This window comes from Pristis pectinata, chromosome 8 (assembly GCF_009764475.1).
Source record: "Pristis pectinata isolate sPriPec2 chromosome 8, sPriPec2.1.pri, whole genome shotgun sequence".
In the NCBI taxonomy this organism is placed as follows: Eukaryota; Metazoa; Chordata; class Chondrichthyes; order Rhinopristiformes; family Pristidae; genus Pristis; species Pristis pectinata.
In genome coordinates this window covers 51,605,892-51,624,503 of record NC_067412.1, presented here as the reverse complement: position 1 = coordinate 51,624,503, position 18,612 = coordinate 51,605,892, and the positions used below count along the sequence as shown (strand labels likewise).

Sequence of the window (18,612 nt, the reverse complement as noted above, 5' to 3'; positions counted from 1 at the left end):
CACAAGCTGACAACCACAAAAATGTGCAAGGATGCCATATAACTGAAGGAAAAGACGAGGAAGTGAGAGGGGTAAAATGCAGTGGGGGAGACTGGGCTAGTGGCAAGAAAAAGCAAAAGAAATAGAAAGTAAGCCATATGGAGGAAGAGCATGTGGCGTTAGGACCTGGCTCATGCCTGGTTTGGTCTATAGTCAGACAAATCACACCACTTTCAATAGTTACATGAACAACAGCTGCCTGGTAGCAGGGTTCCAGAAGGTAGTAAATGCCCAAGAGTAAGGGTGTAAAAATACACACTGCAATTGTCCTTTCAGATGGCAACAGATAGACAAATAAAACAAACTTAGCCTTCACCATCCTGCAATGAAACCTATGGCAATGCTTTGAGCAAGAGGATCTCAAGAACCTGTAAAACACAGCACACAGCAGATCACTCTCCTCCATGTCTGCTAAAACATTTGCACGAATAAGTTTAGTAAATGCATTTCAGGCAGAACAGTGACCCAGTTACTTCACAGCTCCAGTGACCCAGGTTCAATCTTGCCCTCCAGTGCTGTCTGTCTGGAGTCCATACTCTCTCCATGAACCTACACGTTTCCACCAGGTGCTCCGGTTTCCTCCCACATCCCAAAGTTGAGCAGTTTGGTAGGTTAATTGGACACTAAATTTTTTCTGGTGTGTGGGTGAGTGATAGAATCTAGGGGGTATTTGATGGGAATGTGGAGAGAATAAAATGGTATTGAAGTAGAATTAATGTCAATGGGTGATTGATGAGCCAGTATGGATTCAGTGGGCTGAAGGGCCTGCTGTATGATAGTTTTAATACAATACTGGAGCTTCTGCAGGAAGTCAATTTCAATATGACTGTTCTTCAGACAGTTATGACTATAAATTAAAAGACACTAAGTGTTTGTTGGAGCATCCTTTATTTATACATTTTACTTGCTTTAAACCTCGACACCATCAATAACATTTTCCAGCAGCACAAATCCAGAAATGTTATTTCATTGGTATTTACACTGGCTTTCCTCTTCAAATGTGTAGCAATAATACATTTTCTCCACCACAAATTCAATTTCAAGACATTCTTTTGTACACACTGAACATAATCCGTCTTAATATAACACAACATAGTAAAAGGTTGGCCAAAGATTCAATCTGCCCAGTTCCAATAAAATAAAATCTGTCAAAAACAAAAAGGAAATGTGACATCCAAAGGCGGTGCAAAAGGGTAAAAAAAGTACGAGAATTGAACATAAAGGAAGCATGAGACTGGGTCTTCAGTGTCTTTGCATTTTGAAAAGAATGCAGCTTTACAACAATGTGCTTCCACCTCTGCTCCTGTGGATGCAACTTCAATTCACTGGTTGCATTGTCCACAGTGATTAGCTTGACTTGGCATCAGTTTTAAAATAGAACACCTAATTCTAGTGAACAGAACACACTTAATACTTTCTGTTGAACTAGTTCAGCCACAAACTAAACTGAACTTCATTAGACAGCATTCATTATTAGTATAAGTAATTTGTTCTCAATACACTTGCACAATTCCACCAGAGCTATTTTTAACCAGCTTCCTTACAAGGCACACTATGATCTAAGGAATACATTTCTACCCTTTGAAGCAGAAGACTTAAGAACTGATTCCCAGACCAGACCTTGCACGGATATACAAATCCTAAACACAAACACTACTGTACTTGGACAAAGAGGAACTTGGTCTTCCTACTAAGTCCCATGAAAATATTTACAAGTATTTCTGCAGATTCCTACTCAATAACCACACAAGTTACCACTGCAGATCTCCTCAACCAAACCAACTCCATGCTAAACTAAAGAGGTTTAAAACAACTTATGAGTTGGTGACTGCAATGCTTCTATTTCTGCTCTCACCTAATTAAAAAGCCAACAGTTTGAAATTGAATAGTATTCCAGGTCAGAATTCAGTTTCAATACAAAGCCAAAAGCAATTAGTTCTTCTTCTTATTCATGAAAATTTTGATTGCACCAGTGAAATCCGCAGATAAGAGTACTTCAGTGATGTCTGCTTTCAATGCACCTAAATGAGAGAGAAATTGGTGAGAGATTTCACAATATTTAGCATGGGCATGTCTCTGCATGAAATAATATCTGTCGTACAAGCATTTTGATCACTGCAAAAGTTCAAGATGGTCATTAAAGATACATGCAGTTTTCTTCCTTGTTTGTCATCTTAGTGTTAGTACAGATTACTCTCCTTTCAATATCATGTCCATCACTTGTTCCCTTGACCCTGCTCCCATTAAAACAGTAGGGCACATCTCACCCACTGGCCATCTCCAGCCCCCAACACAGTGTGCTCCAACTCTCCTCGGTGAGCGATGAGCCAGCTACACTCCTTGTTCTCCCACCCACATTTACCCACTGCAGCAATCTAACCCCTAAAAACAGTTCATATTTGGCATGGTCCTGTGGAGTACAGGACCTTATTGCCCCCATCAAGGATTTTTTGACAACTGGGTTGCCATGACCCTAGTTCAAACTGTTAGAGTAATGATTATCTGTGAATGAACCTACTATTTATAAACAAAAAATAATTACCCTACCTAAAGCAACTTAGACCATCTGTCTTGCACCCCCAAACAGTTGTACATAACTGCATTAAACTGAGCAACGAAGTATCCCTATGGACCTCATGTCACCCGATAGTTCCTTACCCCTCAAGCACCAAAACTGACACTCATCTCTCTCAAAATATCAATGCTTATTTTGATCTTCTCCCTCACCCCCTCAATTCCTCAAACATGTTGTAGCCTTAAATTCATGTCCTTCTTTTCTGGTCCTCAGTTCAAACTTTTCCAATCAGTATTATGGCCCTGTCACAGTACCAGAACAGCTCCTCTCAACTTCAGCACTGACATCCTACACAGCTGAGAGAGGCAATTTATCCCTCCTCATCCTTCACTGGTTTGCAGCATTTAATGCTTTGACCATAGTATCCCCCTCTGAAGTCTTTCCACCAGCATCCATGTGAATGTGACTACACTCACCCGTTTTCTACTCCACCTAGTCACAGACAGAATTATCTGCAATAGCTTCTCTTCCTGGATCTGCAAATTGGTGTCCCCCAAGGACCTATCCTTGGACCATTCCCACTTAGCAACAACATATCCCTCTTGATAACATTCAAAAACAAAGTATACTTCAACATGGGCTTTGATGCTATCTGGCTTTACCATACCATCATCTCTCTCCATGCTTCCATTGCCTCTAAACAGTAGACTGTACGCACTTGCCATTGCGTGACTGGAGACTTCCTCCAACTAAACAGAGACCAAAGGAATTGTCATAAACTCTGCTCCATAGGCACCAATGACAACACTATCCCTCGCACATTTGAAACTAGACAGCTCGTCATCTATTTGAGTCAGAATTGAGCTTCAAGCCACATATCAACACTACTGCCAAATATACCCATTTATACTCCCACAATACTGCCCGTCTCTGAGCTGCCTTCAGTCTTTTGCTACTGAAACACTCACCCATGCCTCCTACCTCCACACTTGACAATTCCACTCCTGGCTGACCTTCATTTTTCCTGCGAACTTGAGGTCTGCTGCCCATCTCTTTGCTCAATGTCCCATTCAATCACCACCCTGTACTTGCTAGTTAAGCTAAGACTCCATTTTAAGTTTCTAACCCTTCTATTGCCTCGTCCTTTAGCTCCTATTTCCTTTAGCCATAGAATTCTTTCAACTTCACTCCTCCAATTCGGGGCTCTTGAGCACTCCTGAAGTTAAGCACTCCATCATGTCTGTAACTATCAAATCCCTAAACTCAAATTCCCATCCTAAATACACTCACCACCCCCCCCCCCCCCCCCCCCCCCACCCCCCATCCTCTCCTCCTAATACGTTCTTTTAAACCCAGCTCTCTATACTTTTGGTCAACTGTTCTGACATGATTTGATGCCAATATCTTGGAGCTTTTCCTGCATTAAAAGCACTACATTAAAAAAAAAATCAGATGTGTTCTCAATGTTGACTCCTTCAGTGCTGCTGCTAAATCTGTGATGAAGACCAGCTTCTGTGGAAATTAGATCCATGGGATAACAATGTAAATGGCAGAAGAAGTTGACCACCATCTAAACCACACAAACGTTCCAACACTGAGGCCCTAATTATCCTGCAATCATAAACACAAGCCAGAAGCACACACACAACATACATGCTAAACATCCACAAATCGGTATTTAGAATTAATAAACAAGTGCACAAAGAAAGAGCACCGAGTTTATTAGTCAGAGCAACTTCCAGTACATGATATCTCAATGGATAGATAACTTACCAGAAGGTATGTTATCTGTATTAATACCCAAGGCATCACTTTCTGCTTTCTCTGCCTGAGGAACATCAGACAGCATCAGACTTGGATTTGGTGCAAAGATTGCTGAAGTCACAACTGCATTATGGGCTAAACAAGAGAAATACAATTAATGACAGAATGAAGGTCAATATTTGCATATACTCAAAGAATAGATTTGTCAAGATGCATTATTCATACGACCAAGAGTTCGCCCCAATGCTCTTGTAGGCCACAACTCCCTCGATTTGGTGTGGAAGCTACACTTTTTCCAAGGAGGTTTTAAGAACATCCTAGTCTCTTTCCCTCTGTCCACCTGTTAATGTCTTTCCATGAGAGAGTTCAGACTAGAGTTCCAGATTTGGAAATCAAGTATCAGGCAAACAAGTGACATGGCTTGTCCAACAGAGTCAAATAGTGCCTCAATATTAGGGATATGATCCTGGGAGAGGGCACTGACATTGGCTTGCTTATCCTACCAGTGAATTGGGAGAATTCTGTAGAGGCAGCATTAGTAGCATCTCTCTAGTGTTTTGCTGCTGGTTGTCCAAGCCTCAGAACCACATATGCGAGCAGGGTTCACTATTGCCTGGTAGACCGTGAGCTTTTCCTCAGATAGCCAAAGGTTGTGCTGGTACATTGACGGTGCTGGCAACTTTCATCACTGTTAGCTACCTTTGCTGGAAGGTGGCTTCTCAAATATAGAATGTTCTGATCAAAGGTCTTTGAGCTGAAACATTAACACTTTCACTTTCCACAGATGCTGACCTGCTGAGTATTTCCAGTGTTTGCAATTACCTGGAAATACAGGTTCCCAGGGCCTCCTAAAGGGTGGGCAGTTTCAAAAGTAAGGAATTGTGGTTACAAAATCAAGTTGCGAAACAAAGTGTCTTGGACTAAATCTCACAAAACTTCAAGAAATCCACATTGCTCAATCCTGACCAAGCTTGCCCACCAAACAAGGTTAACTAAACAGAACCCACAGAAACCCAGCGATTGACTAATAATCTTCCCTTATGGACTTGGGTCACTGCCAAACATTTTGGTCGAGGGTGCTAATACTGAAACACTGATTTGAAAGGGTTGCCAAGCTTCTGACATGAAGCTGCTGATTAACACATCCAGCTGACGCAGTTGCCTTAGATTAATGACCTCCTTCAATGTTAATCCAGCTCCACTCACTCAGGTTTAGGAGCTCCTTCAAGCCTGAACCCTTCATGTCATTGCTAATTATTGTTTAAAATAAATGACATTTAAAAATGCTTAAAAAGTCGAAAGAAACCTGTAGTTCTTTGTAATCACATGGCTTAGAAAGTAAGTGGATTCATACAAGTTTTAGACATCAGCTGCAAGAGGAATTTCTAAATTTTATGTAAATACTCCATTTCATTAAGTAATTTTAAACTATTTTAAATATTTCACAAAAACAAGCACTTTAAAATTTTATGGAAACATAAACCAGTTTGGTGTTAGGCATCCTTAACAGATTGATTTTTAAGGGACTTCAAGTTACCTTTAATTCCTTCCCAGAAGTCATTGCGATCTCTTCGTACTGAAGTAAACTTACTGACATCATGGTAAGTGCTCCAAATATAAAAGTACTTGTCTTCAGATCCACTTATTATATATGTGTAATCATGACTGAAAACAAAAATGCATAATTTCAGAGGAACACTTCAGAGTTATACTAACAAACTTAGAACATGCATCTAAAGAGATAATTGTCTAGATACAACTATAAAATGGTAATGTGCAGTGAGCTGCTAAACCATGAAGAAATTCATTTCCTTACCTGAAACTTGCTTTGATTTGGCTACTGCTGTTCATATAGCCTTTATATTTCATAGAAATGGACAAATCTCTAAGATCATATAGGCGAATTCTTGAATCATTGGAGGTCACTAGGATCTAAATTCAAGAGTTCAAAATATTAAGATAGACTATTAATGAAACAAAAGTTAACACTGGGGTCTGCTTCCTAACAAATGATTACAGACCTTATTTTCACCAGGTAATGGTTCAATGCCTGTAATTTTTCTCCCAACTCTGTTTCTTCCTCTTGTGGAGCGGACATGTATCTGGGTGTGGTATTTCAAATGCTGGGGAAGGAATGATCCGAAAATACAGGATTACATTGCTGGTTTCATTTAAATAAATGTACTGAGACACAAATTGTTTACATCAATGGTAAAAACTGCTTTCTCAAAACTGTAATGCTTACAAAATACAGTGAAATCCCTCAAGAATTACATTCACTTGCTTCACACTCAGGATGTATTCCCAGGAAGTAGAGTGCTAGTGGAATCAACACTAAAAGAGGTCATTATGGCATAATATAGAGATACTGTATGCATTGCTGACGGTGCTACTGTGGTGGGAATATGACTGGAGGGACTGAGGGGCTCCCACAGCAATAAAATTGAAGTAATCTTCCTGCTTCATGGCTCAGTGTGGAGTGAGGCAACATGCAATGGCTGCCTGCAAGGGCTGAGGTGCGTGATGCAGCCACTCAGCACTGAGATGTGGGGCTCAGGGTTGCACACTGGCTGGCATGGTGAGGGTGAACAGCAGCTGCTCAATGTGTTGACACTAGCCTGGAACCCTCATCACCTCCTGTTGGATGGTTAAGAGCTTCAAGTTCCTAGGTGTAAATACCACCAACAATTTGTCCTGGTCCAGCCTTGTGGACCCTACGGCCAAGAAAACACATCAACACCCCTACTTCCTAAGACTAACGAAATTCAACACGTCCCCGATGACCCTCACTGATTTTTAAAGATGCACCATAGAAAGCATTCTATCCAGATATATCACAGCTTGGTATGGTAACTGCTCTGGCCAAAGCCACAAGAAAATCACAGAGTTGTGAATGTAGCCCAGTCCATCACGCAAACCAACTTCACCTCCACTGACTCCATTTACACTTCCTGCTGCCTTGGGGAAGCAGCCAACATAATCAAGGACCCCTCCCACTCTGGTCATTCTCTTTTCTCACCGCTCCTGTTGAGCAGAAGATACAGAAGTCTGAGAGCACGAACCACCAGACTCTCGGACAGCTTCTATCCTACTATTATCAGACTCTTGAAAGGACCTCTTGTACACTAAAAGGTAAACTCTTGATCTCCCAATCTACCTGGTCATGGCCTTTGTACTTTATTTGCACTTTTTCTATAACCACGAAACTATACTCTGCATTTTGCTTTTTTCACTACCCCAACATAATTATGTATGGCATGATCTGTTTGGATGGCATGCAAAACAAACGCTTATCACTGTATCTCAGTACATGTAATAAACCAATACATTGTGACAGAAACTCCTGTTTCTACTTTGTTTGGCCAAAACAAGTTGAAGGAAACTGCCCAGCCAAATACAGCAGGAACAGCAGCAGAGGCAAGGGTTTATATCAAGTTCCCAGCACAACAGTGTGCACCCTGAGCGGATGACACTTGAAGTATCATGGGGTACATATCCGAATATGTTCAGAGACCAGAACCAAGAGCAGAAAAACAAATCAGCACTCTGCAGGATAGCTGACCAAGTGGGGTACCAGTAGATTGCAAATATAGGGAGAAAAAGGCACTAAAATTTAAATTGACAATGAAACAAGAATTACCTCTGTGTCATAGAAGATGCATCTGCCATCATAAGTGCCAATCACAGCATATTTGCCATTTTGGCAAAAATTTGCTGCTGTTATTAGTTTTGTCTGCCCATCAATTTCATTCCACAGTGCCACCTTCTTATCAGGAATGTTCCACAAACGGAGCTTCCCATCAAGGGATCCACTTAAGAAGTACCTATCATCCTGGAAAAAAGCATATCCATCAAGAGTGGGATGCAACAACCTCATTTAGACCTGCAAGACTTAATTTTATTCTGGGTTCGGTAAGAGAAACTGAAACAGAAATAAATTGCCTGAGCCATGGACTCACACACAAAACACTGGAGGAACTCAGTGGATCAGGCAGCATCCATGGAGGGAAGTGGACAGTTGAAGTTTCAGGTCAAGACCCTTCTTTTGGACTGGAAAAGGGGAAGATAGTATAATAAGATGGAGGGAAGGGCTGGAAGCTGATAGGTGGAAGTGACAGAGCTGAAGATGATGGAATATGATAGGAGAAAATGGTGGGGCATGGAATAAAGGGAGGGAGGTGGGGGGGGGGGGGGGGGGGGGGGCCCCAACCAGTGGGAAGAGTGTGGGTGATGGACAGGAGTAGAGTGGGGGAGGGGAAGGCATAGGGTGATGGGGGCCAGTTGGATCAGGAGGACAGAGAGTGAAATAAAAACAGGGGAAAAAGGGACAGAGGGGGAGCTGTTACTGGAAGTTACCACTGGCAGGTCATGGCCAAATGAACATGAGAGGAACAACACCTCATTCTGCCAGGGCAGTCTCCAACCTGGTGGCATGAACATCAAATTCTCAAACTTCTGGTAACCGCTTCTCCTGTCCCTTTTCCTTTTTGTCCCCCCTCTCCTCCTGATCCAACTGGCCCCCATCACCCTATGTCTTTCCCCTCCCCCTACTCTCTTCACCTGCCCATTACCCACTCCTCCCATCAGTTCCCCTCCCCACTTCCCTCCCTTTTTTCCATGCCCCACCATTCTCTCCTATCATATTCTATCATCTTCAGCCCTTTGTCACTTCCACCTATCACCTCCCACCTTTTGACTTAATTACCGCCCTCACCTGCCTATCACCCCCTTACCTGAATCCACCTATCATCTGCCAGCTCTTGCTCCATCCCTTCCCTCCACCCTTTTTTTGTTATATATATACTGGCCATCTGCCCCTTTTCTTTCCATTCCAGATGAAGGGTCTCGACACAAAATGTCAACTATCCATTTCCCTCCATAGATGCTGCCATGGAGTAAAGAACCCTCTGCACCAGATCAGTCTCTCCAGAGCATAAATACAGCATGAGAAATGAAAAACTCTGGAGTAATTATAGGACTGATTTGCATAATGAAGGGTCTTGACCTGAAATGTTTACTGTCAGTTTCCCTCCACAGATGACCGGAGTTCCTCCAGCAGCTTGTTTTTTGCTTTTGATTTGCATAACTGTCTGAACCTGTAGGGAACCCCTTGACACAATGTTATGGTCTGCATTGAGCATACTGTGCTTGATGGTATTTCTGCAATTTGTCAGCTCAAGCTGCACAACTTAGACTACACCCCCAGTGCAGTGCTGACCTTCAAATGGAAATAATCCGAGAACTTCACCATTTCATTCTTATGGTTTCAGCTACACAAAAATCAGAGTTTTCTCTGTTCTTTCAACATCCTGCTTCCAACAAAACTGAAGTTAAGCTTAATTGTTCATCATCCCAACTACAGTTTGCGGGGTCTTGCTGTGTGCATAATTGTTGCAAAATTGGCCTGTGGGGACAACTGCTACTTATCTGAATTAAATGATTCTGTAAAGCACTTTGTTGCTCAGATACCACATAAATGCAAGTTATTTAAGTATTTAAAAGTTGCAGACCTCCGACCAACAACCGAGATGTCCCGGAGGACTGGTGAGTGGCTAATGTTGTTCCTCTACTTAAGAAAGGAACAAGGAAACTATAGACCGGTAATTCTCACGTCAGTTGTAGGGAAATTGCTGGAGAAAATTCTTAAAGATAGGGTATACGGGCATCTGGAATCCAACAGCTTGATTAGGGAAAGCCAGCATGGCTTTGTGTGGGGCAAGTCACGTCTTACTAACCTGGTTGAGTTTTTTGACAAGGTGACAAGAGAGATTGATGAAGGCAGAGCTGTGGATGTCATCTATATGGACTTCAGTAAGGCATTTGACAAGGTTCCACATCATCAGTTAATCAAGAAAGTTTGGATGCATGAGAATTGGCTGTATGGATCCAGAACTGGCTTGCCCACAGAAGACAGAGGATGGTGGTTGAAGGGACTTATTCAGGCTGGAGACCTGTGAGTAGTGGCGTTCCACAGGGATCTGTACTAGGACTTCTGTTGTTTGTTATGTACATAAATGACCAGGATGAGTATGTTGATGGATGGGTTAGCAAGTTTGCAGGTGATACCAAGATTGGTGGAGTTGTGAATAGTGTAGAAGACTGGCGATGGATACAGCGTGATATAGATCAGATGCGGACAGAGAAATGGCAGATGGAGTTTAGCCCAGATAAATGTAAGGTGTTGCACGTTGGTAGGACTAATGTCAAAAGGCAGTACACTCTAAAGGGCAAGACCCTTAACAGCGTTGAAGAGCAGAGAGAGCTTGCGGTGCAAGTCCATGACTCATTGAAAGTGGCTACACAGGTAGACGGGGTGGTTAAGGCGGCTTATGGAATACTTGCATTTATTAAGTGAGGTACTGAGTATAGGAGTCAAGAAGTTATGATGCATCTCTATGGAACTCTGGTTAGGCCAAATTTAGAGTATTGCATGCAATTCTGGTCACCTCACTACAGGAAGGATGTCCAGGCTTTAGAGAGGGTGCAGTGGAGCTTTACCAGGATGCTGCCTGGATTAGAGGCCATGTGCTATCAGGAGAGGCTGGACAAACTTGGGCTTGTTTCTCTGGAGCAGCGGAGGCTGAGGGTGATCTGTTGGAAGTGTATAAAATTATGAGGGGTATAGATAGGGTGGACAAGCAATATCTTTTTCCCCCATTATTGAGCGATCCAATACCAGAAGGTATGCATTTAAGGTCAAAGGGGGATAAGTTCAGAACAGATGTGAGGGTACTTTTTTTTTACTCAGAGTGGTGGATGCCTCGAATGCGTTGCCTGATAGGATGGTGGAGGCAAATTCTTAGGGGGCTTTTAAGAGGGGCTTGGATGGGCACATGAATGAGAGAAAAACAGAGGGATATGGGCATTCTGTAGGTAGAAGATATTAGCCATGTCAGCACAGCATTGTGGGCCGAAAGGCCTGTTCTGTGCCGTTTTATGAGATTTCTGCTAATGATGAGTACTTAAAGGGAAGGTTCAATTCTCGAACCATGCATTGAATGAGGGTTTTTTTTTTAAATTCAGTTGTGGACAAAATGCCAGCTTTTATTACCCATGCCTAATTAACCTCAAGATAGCGGTGGTGGAGTCACCTTCTTGTACTACTACAGTCCTTGTGATGATGCTCCCACAATGTTGATGGAAATATATACTCAGTGATATTTCCCAGTTAGAATGGTCTGCAACTTGCAGTGGAACCTGCAGGTTGCTGTGTTCCCATGTGCTTGCTGTCTTTGGTTTCCCTGGTGGTAGTACTTGCTAATTTCGAAGGTGCTGTTGGAATAACATGAATAACTGCAGTGCACTTTGCTGAACCAGAAGTTGGTCTTATATTTTGAAGACACAGACAAACACTCACTGCAGATGTGCTCATGTGAAATTCAGCCCATATAAATCAAGAGAATTTCAGCAATGATGAGATTACTGCACTCTCAATACAGCAGGCACTCACCATCAAGCAACACACTTTGGCATAGCTCTTAGCAACAATACTAATCAATCTTCGTCAAACTGCTTATAGCTGTAAGAGTAATAGGGTTGTATTAGTGGGAGATTTTAATTTTTCCAGTATTGGCTGGGCCACCCAGAGTGTTAAGGGCCTGGATGGGGTGGAATTTGTGAAATGTGTCCAGGAAAGTTTTGCGAGTCTATATATAGAGGGCCCTACTCAGGGCAGTGCAACACTGGACCTCCTCCGAGGGAACGAGGTAGGGCAAGTAACTGAAGTGACAGTCTGGGAGCACTTTGGCTCTAGTGACCATAATCCCATTAGTTTTAAGATAGTGATAGAAAAGGATAGCACAGGTCCACAGGTTGGGGTCCGAAACTGGACCATGGCAAATTTTGGGGGAATTAGGCAGGATCTAGCAGAGGTTGATTGGGTGAGTCTGTTTGAAGGGAAAGGAATGAATAGCAAGTGGAAGGCTCTTAAGAGTGTGATATCAAGAGTCCAGGAGCAGCATGCTCCTGTTAGGGTGAAGCGTAAACCTGGCAAGTTTAGGGAACCTTAGCTGATGAGAGATATTGAGGCTTTGGTCATGATAAAGGGAGCATAGGTCCCTTAGGAGGTCGGGGATGTGTGAATCCCTCGAGGACTATAAAAAGATTAAGAATACTCTTAGAGGAATATTGGGAGGGCAAAGAGAGGCTATGAGACAAATCTGGCAGGTAAGGTTAAGGAAAATCCCAAGAGATTCTATAGATACTGTCTATTAAAAGGGTAGCTAGGGAGATAGTAGGTCCCCTTAGAGATCAACGGGGCTGCCTATTTCTTGAGCCGCAGAAGACAGGTGGGATTTTTAACGACTATTTCTCTGTGAAAATCATGATTGCTCAAGAGATGAGGGAAACAAGTGATGTTTTGGAGAACATTCATATTACCAGGGAAGAGGTATTTGCTGCCTTACAGCACATTAAGGTGGATAAATCCCCAGGACCTGACCGAGTGCATCCTTGGACTTTGTGCGAGGCTAGGGGAGAAAGTGAAGAGGCCCTTGCAGAGATGTTTGCTTCCTCATTAGCCACTGGTGAAGTTCCCGAAGGCTAGAAAGTGGCTAATGTCGTTCCATTGTTTAAGAAGGGTAACAAGGTCAAGCCAAGGAACCACAGGCTGGTCAGCCTGACGTCAGTAGTGGGGAAGTTACTGGAGGGAATTCTGAAGGTCAGGATCTACCAGCATTTGGATAGACAGAGTCTAATTAGGAGGATTCAGCATGGCTTTGTGCATGGAAAGTCATGCTTCGTAGTGGATGTTGTCCATTTGGACTTTAGAAAGGCCTTCAACAAGGTCCCACGTGGTAGGCTGGTCTAGAAGGTTAGGTCCTATGGAATCCTTTTCTATCGCTATCTTAAAACTAATGGGATTATGGTCACTAGAGCCAAAGTGCTCCCTGACTGTCACTTCAGTCACTTGCCCTACCTCGTTCCGTAGCTAGGTAGATTCAAAATTGTCTCAGAAGTAGGAAGCAAAGAGTGGTGGTTGAAGGTTGTTTCTTGGAATGGAGGCCAGTTACCAGTGGTGTGCTGCAGGAGTCGGTGTTGGGGCTCTTGTTATTCGTTATTTATATAAATGATTTGGATGCAAATGTACGAAGTTTGATCAGTAAGTTTGTGGATGACACAAAATTAGGAGGTGTTGTTGATAATGGAGGTTATCATAAATTACAGGGGGATCTTGATCAGTTGGGGAAGTGGGCCAAGGAATGGCAAATGGATTTCAATACAGATAAGTGTGAGGTGATGCATTTGGAAAGTCGAACCAGTGTAGGACTTGTAATCCTAGGTTTCTCTGTTCCATTACACTCCCTAGTGCCCTACCATTCATAGTACAAGTGCATAATTCTTTGAAAGCAGCACAGGTAGACAGGGTGGTAAAAATGTGTTTAGCACACTGGCCTTCATCAGTCAGGGCACTGAGTATAGGAGTTGGGAAATTATGTTGTATTTGTACAAGTCATTGGTGAGGCTGAACTTGGAGTACTATGTACAGTTTTGGTCACCCTGTTATAAGAAAGACATGGTTAAACTGGAAAGAGTGCAGAAAAGATTTCCAAGGATGTTGCAGGCCTAGAGGCCCTGAGTTATAGGAAGAGGTTGGCCAGGCTCTATTCATTGGAACATAGGAGAATGAGGAACGACCTTATAGAGGTGTTTAAAGTTAGAGGCAGAGATAAGGTGGATGATAATAGTCTTTTCCCCAGCACAAGAGAGTCCAAAACTAAGGGGGCATAGATTTAGGGTGAGAGAGGAATGAATTTAAAGGGACCTGAGGGGCAACTTTTTCAAGCAGAAGGTGGTGAGTATATGGAACAAGCTGCCAGAGGAAGTGGTTGAGGCAGGTACAATGGTATCATTTAAGAAGCGCTTGGATAAGTACACGAAAGGGCAGGGTTTAAAGGGATATGGGATGAACACAGGAAATTGGGACTAGCTGGCTGGGCACTGTGGCCGGTGTGGACTGTTGGGCTGAAGGGCCTGGATCCATGCTGTATTGCTCTATGACTCTATAACAAGTACACAAGATTAAATTATCAGTATTTTCAACCATCCTTTTAAATAACAAGAGCAAACATTTTGCATGCTACTTACTCTTGGGTGAAAAGCTATAGCAGTGACAAAATCTATGTGCTGAAAGCAGCACAAGCATTCCCTCCTTGATATATGCCACAAACGGACTGTTTTGTCCATGGAAGATGACAGCAGAAAGTAGTTCTGTGAGGGTTAAAAGATATCAGTGTTAACGTCTTCTCCAGACTTACAGCAAAGTACTTGAGTGTAAACAGCTGGTTATACAATGAAGGTTAAATATTCTGGAAAATATCACCTACATCAATCTTTGTTAAAAGCAGTAAAGAGCCTGACACCATGGCAGGAGAAAAGTAGTGATTGAAGTGCTTAAATAGAGCCGACATCTGCTCTTAACCAAATAAAAATTATTTTGCCCAAGTTAAATTTATTGTTTTTATTAGACTTCCTCAAATGATATATCATCCAATTAATAGAATTTCAAAGGGTTTCAGAAAATCACTTCAAACTTGGGTTGCTGGTTCCAGAACATCAATTACAACCTTTCTACATTTATTTTTGCCTAAACTTATTTTTGTCTTTACTTAAGCCTACTGACCATCCTCGTTAAACTCCTTCTGCCTCCCTTTAAGCAAGTGGGAAATGCTCATTCTGAGGTTGAGATCATGTATTCAGCTTCCCCGTTCCCACCAAAACAAAGCTCTGACTGCACCCTTGTCTTCAACAAACAGCTGCTCAGAATCTCTCCCCACCACACACTGGAGTTCCTAAAACACAAAGCCTTGCTTGTATTCCTTCAACCTAAATCCCACTGTACTGATCCAACCTTCCTTCCAGCCCTCAGGCCAGCCAAGATCACCTCATAAAATGAAGTCGTTACCTGCTTAAAAATCTCACCTTGTCTCTAACTTGAATGTGTTATCATCTGAGGTCTATGGCTATGCATCTCACCAATCTGAATAGCCAATCAAGAAGTTATTTCCCCGTCAGAGCAAAGAAGCAGTCTCAACCCAACTCGTTTATGCCTGTGATGATTTACATTGCCTCAGCCTGTCTGTGGGCTTTAACATGTTTTGCCTTCCCCAACTGCTCTCCATCATTCAGCTCAGTGGGTGTGACTTTGTAAATGGATTTAACTGTAGCCAACCATCCCCAGCTATACTTTGAACTAGCTTTCCAGTCCTTTAAAGATCCATCCTCAAACACTTCCATTCCCTTCTCCATATGCATCTGATATGAAATGACAGATCCACCCACAGATCTGGTCAGCTTCCACACTCTCACCAGTATTTATCCAAGGGCAGCACTGGTATAGCTAGTAGAGCTGCTGCCTCAAAGCTCCAGTGACTTGGCTTCAATCCTGACCTTCAGAGCCACCCATGTGGAGTTTGCACGTCACTTTTATGACAGCTGTGAGTTTCCCTCCAGGTGCACCAGTTTCCTCTGACAGCCAAAAGGTGCGCAGTTTGGGAGGTTAATTGGCCACTAATTGCTCCTAGCATGTGCGTGGTGCAATTAAGGGGGGAATATAGGGAGCATACATTGCAGGAATTGTGGGGGAATGGGATTGCTTTTTAAGGGGCTGAAATAGCCTCTTCCTCCTATCTTGTAAGGAAATATGAATCCATCCTTCTACTGCTTCCATACTGTCAACAATTTGGCAACTCAAATGCAACTTTCATCTCTCCCCCAAAAATCCACAGCTTCAACACAAATGCAATGCAACCACCCCCCCCCACGTCCATTATCCCAAGTTGAACATTAGCAGGCTGCCCCCAGAACACTCTACGCAAAAGATGCATTTCACCGTGTGTTTTGATGTACATGTGACTAATAAAGATATCTTACTTAACTGTTTGCAAACCTGACATCTTATTGGACTATTTGCTGGCTTTCCAATCAAATTCCTTTGCACTTCAAAGTCCAATGTTCAACTTCAAACCATGGGCATTTTTACCCTTTCTTCAAACAAACTGCAATTAAAGCCCTTATCCATGCCTTTGTCATCTTCAGATTTGATGATCCCAATTCCTCTGTAGTCAGCACTCTCTTCACCATTAACTTTGGCTCATCTTCATTTTTCCTCTCTGTATGCTTCCCTGAGGCCTACCTCTACAGATTCTCTTTCCTCCCAAATGCTATTTAAAATTCTCACTTTACTAGTTTACTCCAGGAACCTCCCCAGCACTAGAAACGTTCCTTAACTCGACACTGTTGCTACCACTGCCTTCTGTATATTCCTACTTTCAATTCAACCAAATAATCAGTAATTAAGCATCATTCCCAAGAATTCCTTCAGGAAACCCCATCATCTTTCGCTCTTCATTGAAAATACTCCTTAAAACCAATCTCTTCAAACAAGTTTTCAATCACCCCACTGAAGATAGTTTTTGTCCCATTGTTTACTTTCCTTCTGAAATGCATTTAAATGCATTGTTTTTGTTTTAAAAACACAAGAACCTAAGAGCAGGAGTTGGCTACTTGGCCCCTCAAGCCTGCCCCACCATTCAATACCATCATGGCTGATCTATGCTGGTTGCAACTCCTCTTCTGTGCTAGTTCCCCATAACCCTCAATTCCTTAATCTTTCAATTAGTTATTCATTCCTACTTAATGTTCTGGCCTCAATCACCTCGGGGGAAGAGAATAAGATTCACTAACCTGAGAATAAAAGTCCCTGCATACCTCAGTTTTAAATGACTGTCCCTTATTTAGTATGCATGTCCCTCTGTCTGTTGACTCTCCCACTTGTGGAAACATCTCAACATCTACCCTGTCAAGCTCTCTTAGGAGTTTGTATGCTTGAATAAGGTTCAAACTCATTCTTCTAAACTATCTAGCCTCTCTTGATAGACAACCCTTTCATCCCAGGAATTAGTCTGGTGAATCTCCTTGGGACTACCTCTAATGCTACTATGTGCTTTTCTTAGGTAAGCGGAACAAAACCGTGCACAGTATTCCAGATGTGGCTTCACCACCATCCTGTACAACTGTAACAAAATCTCCCTATTCTTAAACTCCAACCCCTTTGCAATAAAGGCTATTATGCTGTTTGCCTGCTTAATGGTCATACAATCTTATTGAATGGTGCAATGGATGACATCTTGCACAAAATACAATGGCATACAGGCACAGTATACATGAATAGTGTAGGTATGTGCTATCCTTATACCTTTGACCAGGAGAGATCCAAAAGATCTGCAGTATGTCCCTTGTATTTACAAAATGGGTGTTGCCTAAAAGGTGCATTTTTGTCTTCAGGATCAGAATCCTCAGTTCCACTGTATGCCTAAGAAATCAGAAAAATAAATAAATTTAGATTCCTAGAAATCAACCCTTCTAAATTCCACACGTTCAGATTGTGTTGACCTGATGTTTTAAAAGGAGACAGAGCATAAAATCTTGACCTCACAATCTACCTTATGACCTTGCACCTTATTGTCTACCTGCACTGCACTTCCTCTGTAGCTGTGACACTATGTTGTGTTCTGTTATTGTTTTTACCCTGTACTACCTCAATGCACTGTACAATGAATTGATCTGTACAAATGGTATGCAAGACAAGTTTTTCCACTGTACCTTGGTACAAGTGACAATAATAAACCAATACCAAATAATAATTTCATTTTACGTTGCTTTCAAATTAATACCCACATGTTCAAAAGCCACGTTCACAAAGTAAGATATTTCATCAAAACCTGAATAAAATCCTTACAATTAACAATGCTCTAGCGCCAAATTGTAATAGATGGATATTAAGCGTAGAGTCCAACTCTTCCAGACTGCAGGTTGGTGGAATCATACAGCTGCAGCCTGACTACATTTTGAAGTAGCCCTGGTGAAATTCATAGGAATGTCACTGTATGGCTTAAACTTTAAATCAGCAACATTCTAATGGATCATGCAAAAATATACAGCTCTAAATTAGATTACATCTGTGATGGAAGCTCTCATTTTATAAATGTCATTACTGCTATTTGTCATGTGCTCTTCGTTACAACGCAATGGCTCTTTGGTAGCTGTGCATAAGCAACAACACGGAAAAGAAACTAATTCAGAGTGCACAAGTTCATTATTTGTTGCTTTGTGCTATTGCTGAAAAACTAATTTCATCCCTTATCTTCGTTTTGCCAGCAACATTAATCATAATATATTTTACATACCGTGTCAGTGTCAGATTTTGAAGAACTCAAGCTTTCTTGTGAGGGTGATGGTGACACACGACCTGAATGAAGTTTAAAATATTATTACCAGGCAGCAAACCAGAGAGC

At 42.2% G+C, this 18,612-nt stretch overlaps 1 protein-coding gene across 2 annotated transcripts in view; it reads right to left on the bottom strand.

The window, feature by feature from the left end:
* Nucleotides 1–910: 910 nt before the first annotated feature.
* Nucleotides 911–18,612, bottom strand: part of wdr44 (WD repeat domain 44) — a 67,139-nt gene continuing 49,437 nt past the window's right edge. For both annotated transcript variants that reach the window (XM_052021595.1, XM_052021596.1), the window contains exons 12-20: nt 18,505–18,566; nt 17,514–17,630; nt 14,405–14,527; nt 7,959–8,150; nt 6,340–6,441; nt 6,135–6,250; nt 5,856–5,983; nt 4,328–4,453; nt 911–2,060 (exon numbers count right to left, since the gene is read on the bottom strand). In XM_052021595.1, the coding sequence (XP_051877555.1) occupies nt 1,972–2,060; nt 4,328–4,453; nt 5,856–5,983; nt 6,135–6,250; nt 6,340–6,441; nt 7,959–8,150; nt 14,405–14,527; nt 17,514–17,630; nt 18,505–18,566 (1,055 nt within the window). In that variant the 3' untranslated portion in view covers nt 911–1,971. The remainder of the gene's footprint in view (nt 2,061–4,327; nt 4,454–5,855; nt 5,984–6,134; nt 6,251–6,339; nt 6,442–7,958; nt 8,151–14,404; nt 14,528–17,513; nt 17,631–18,504; nt 18,567–18,612) is intronic.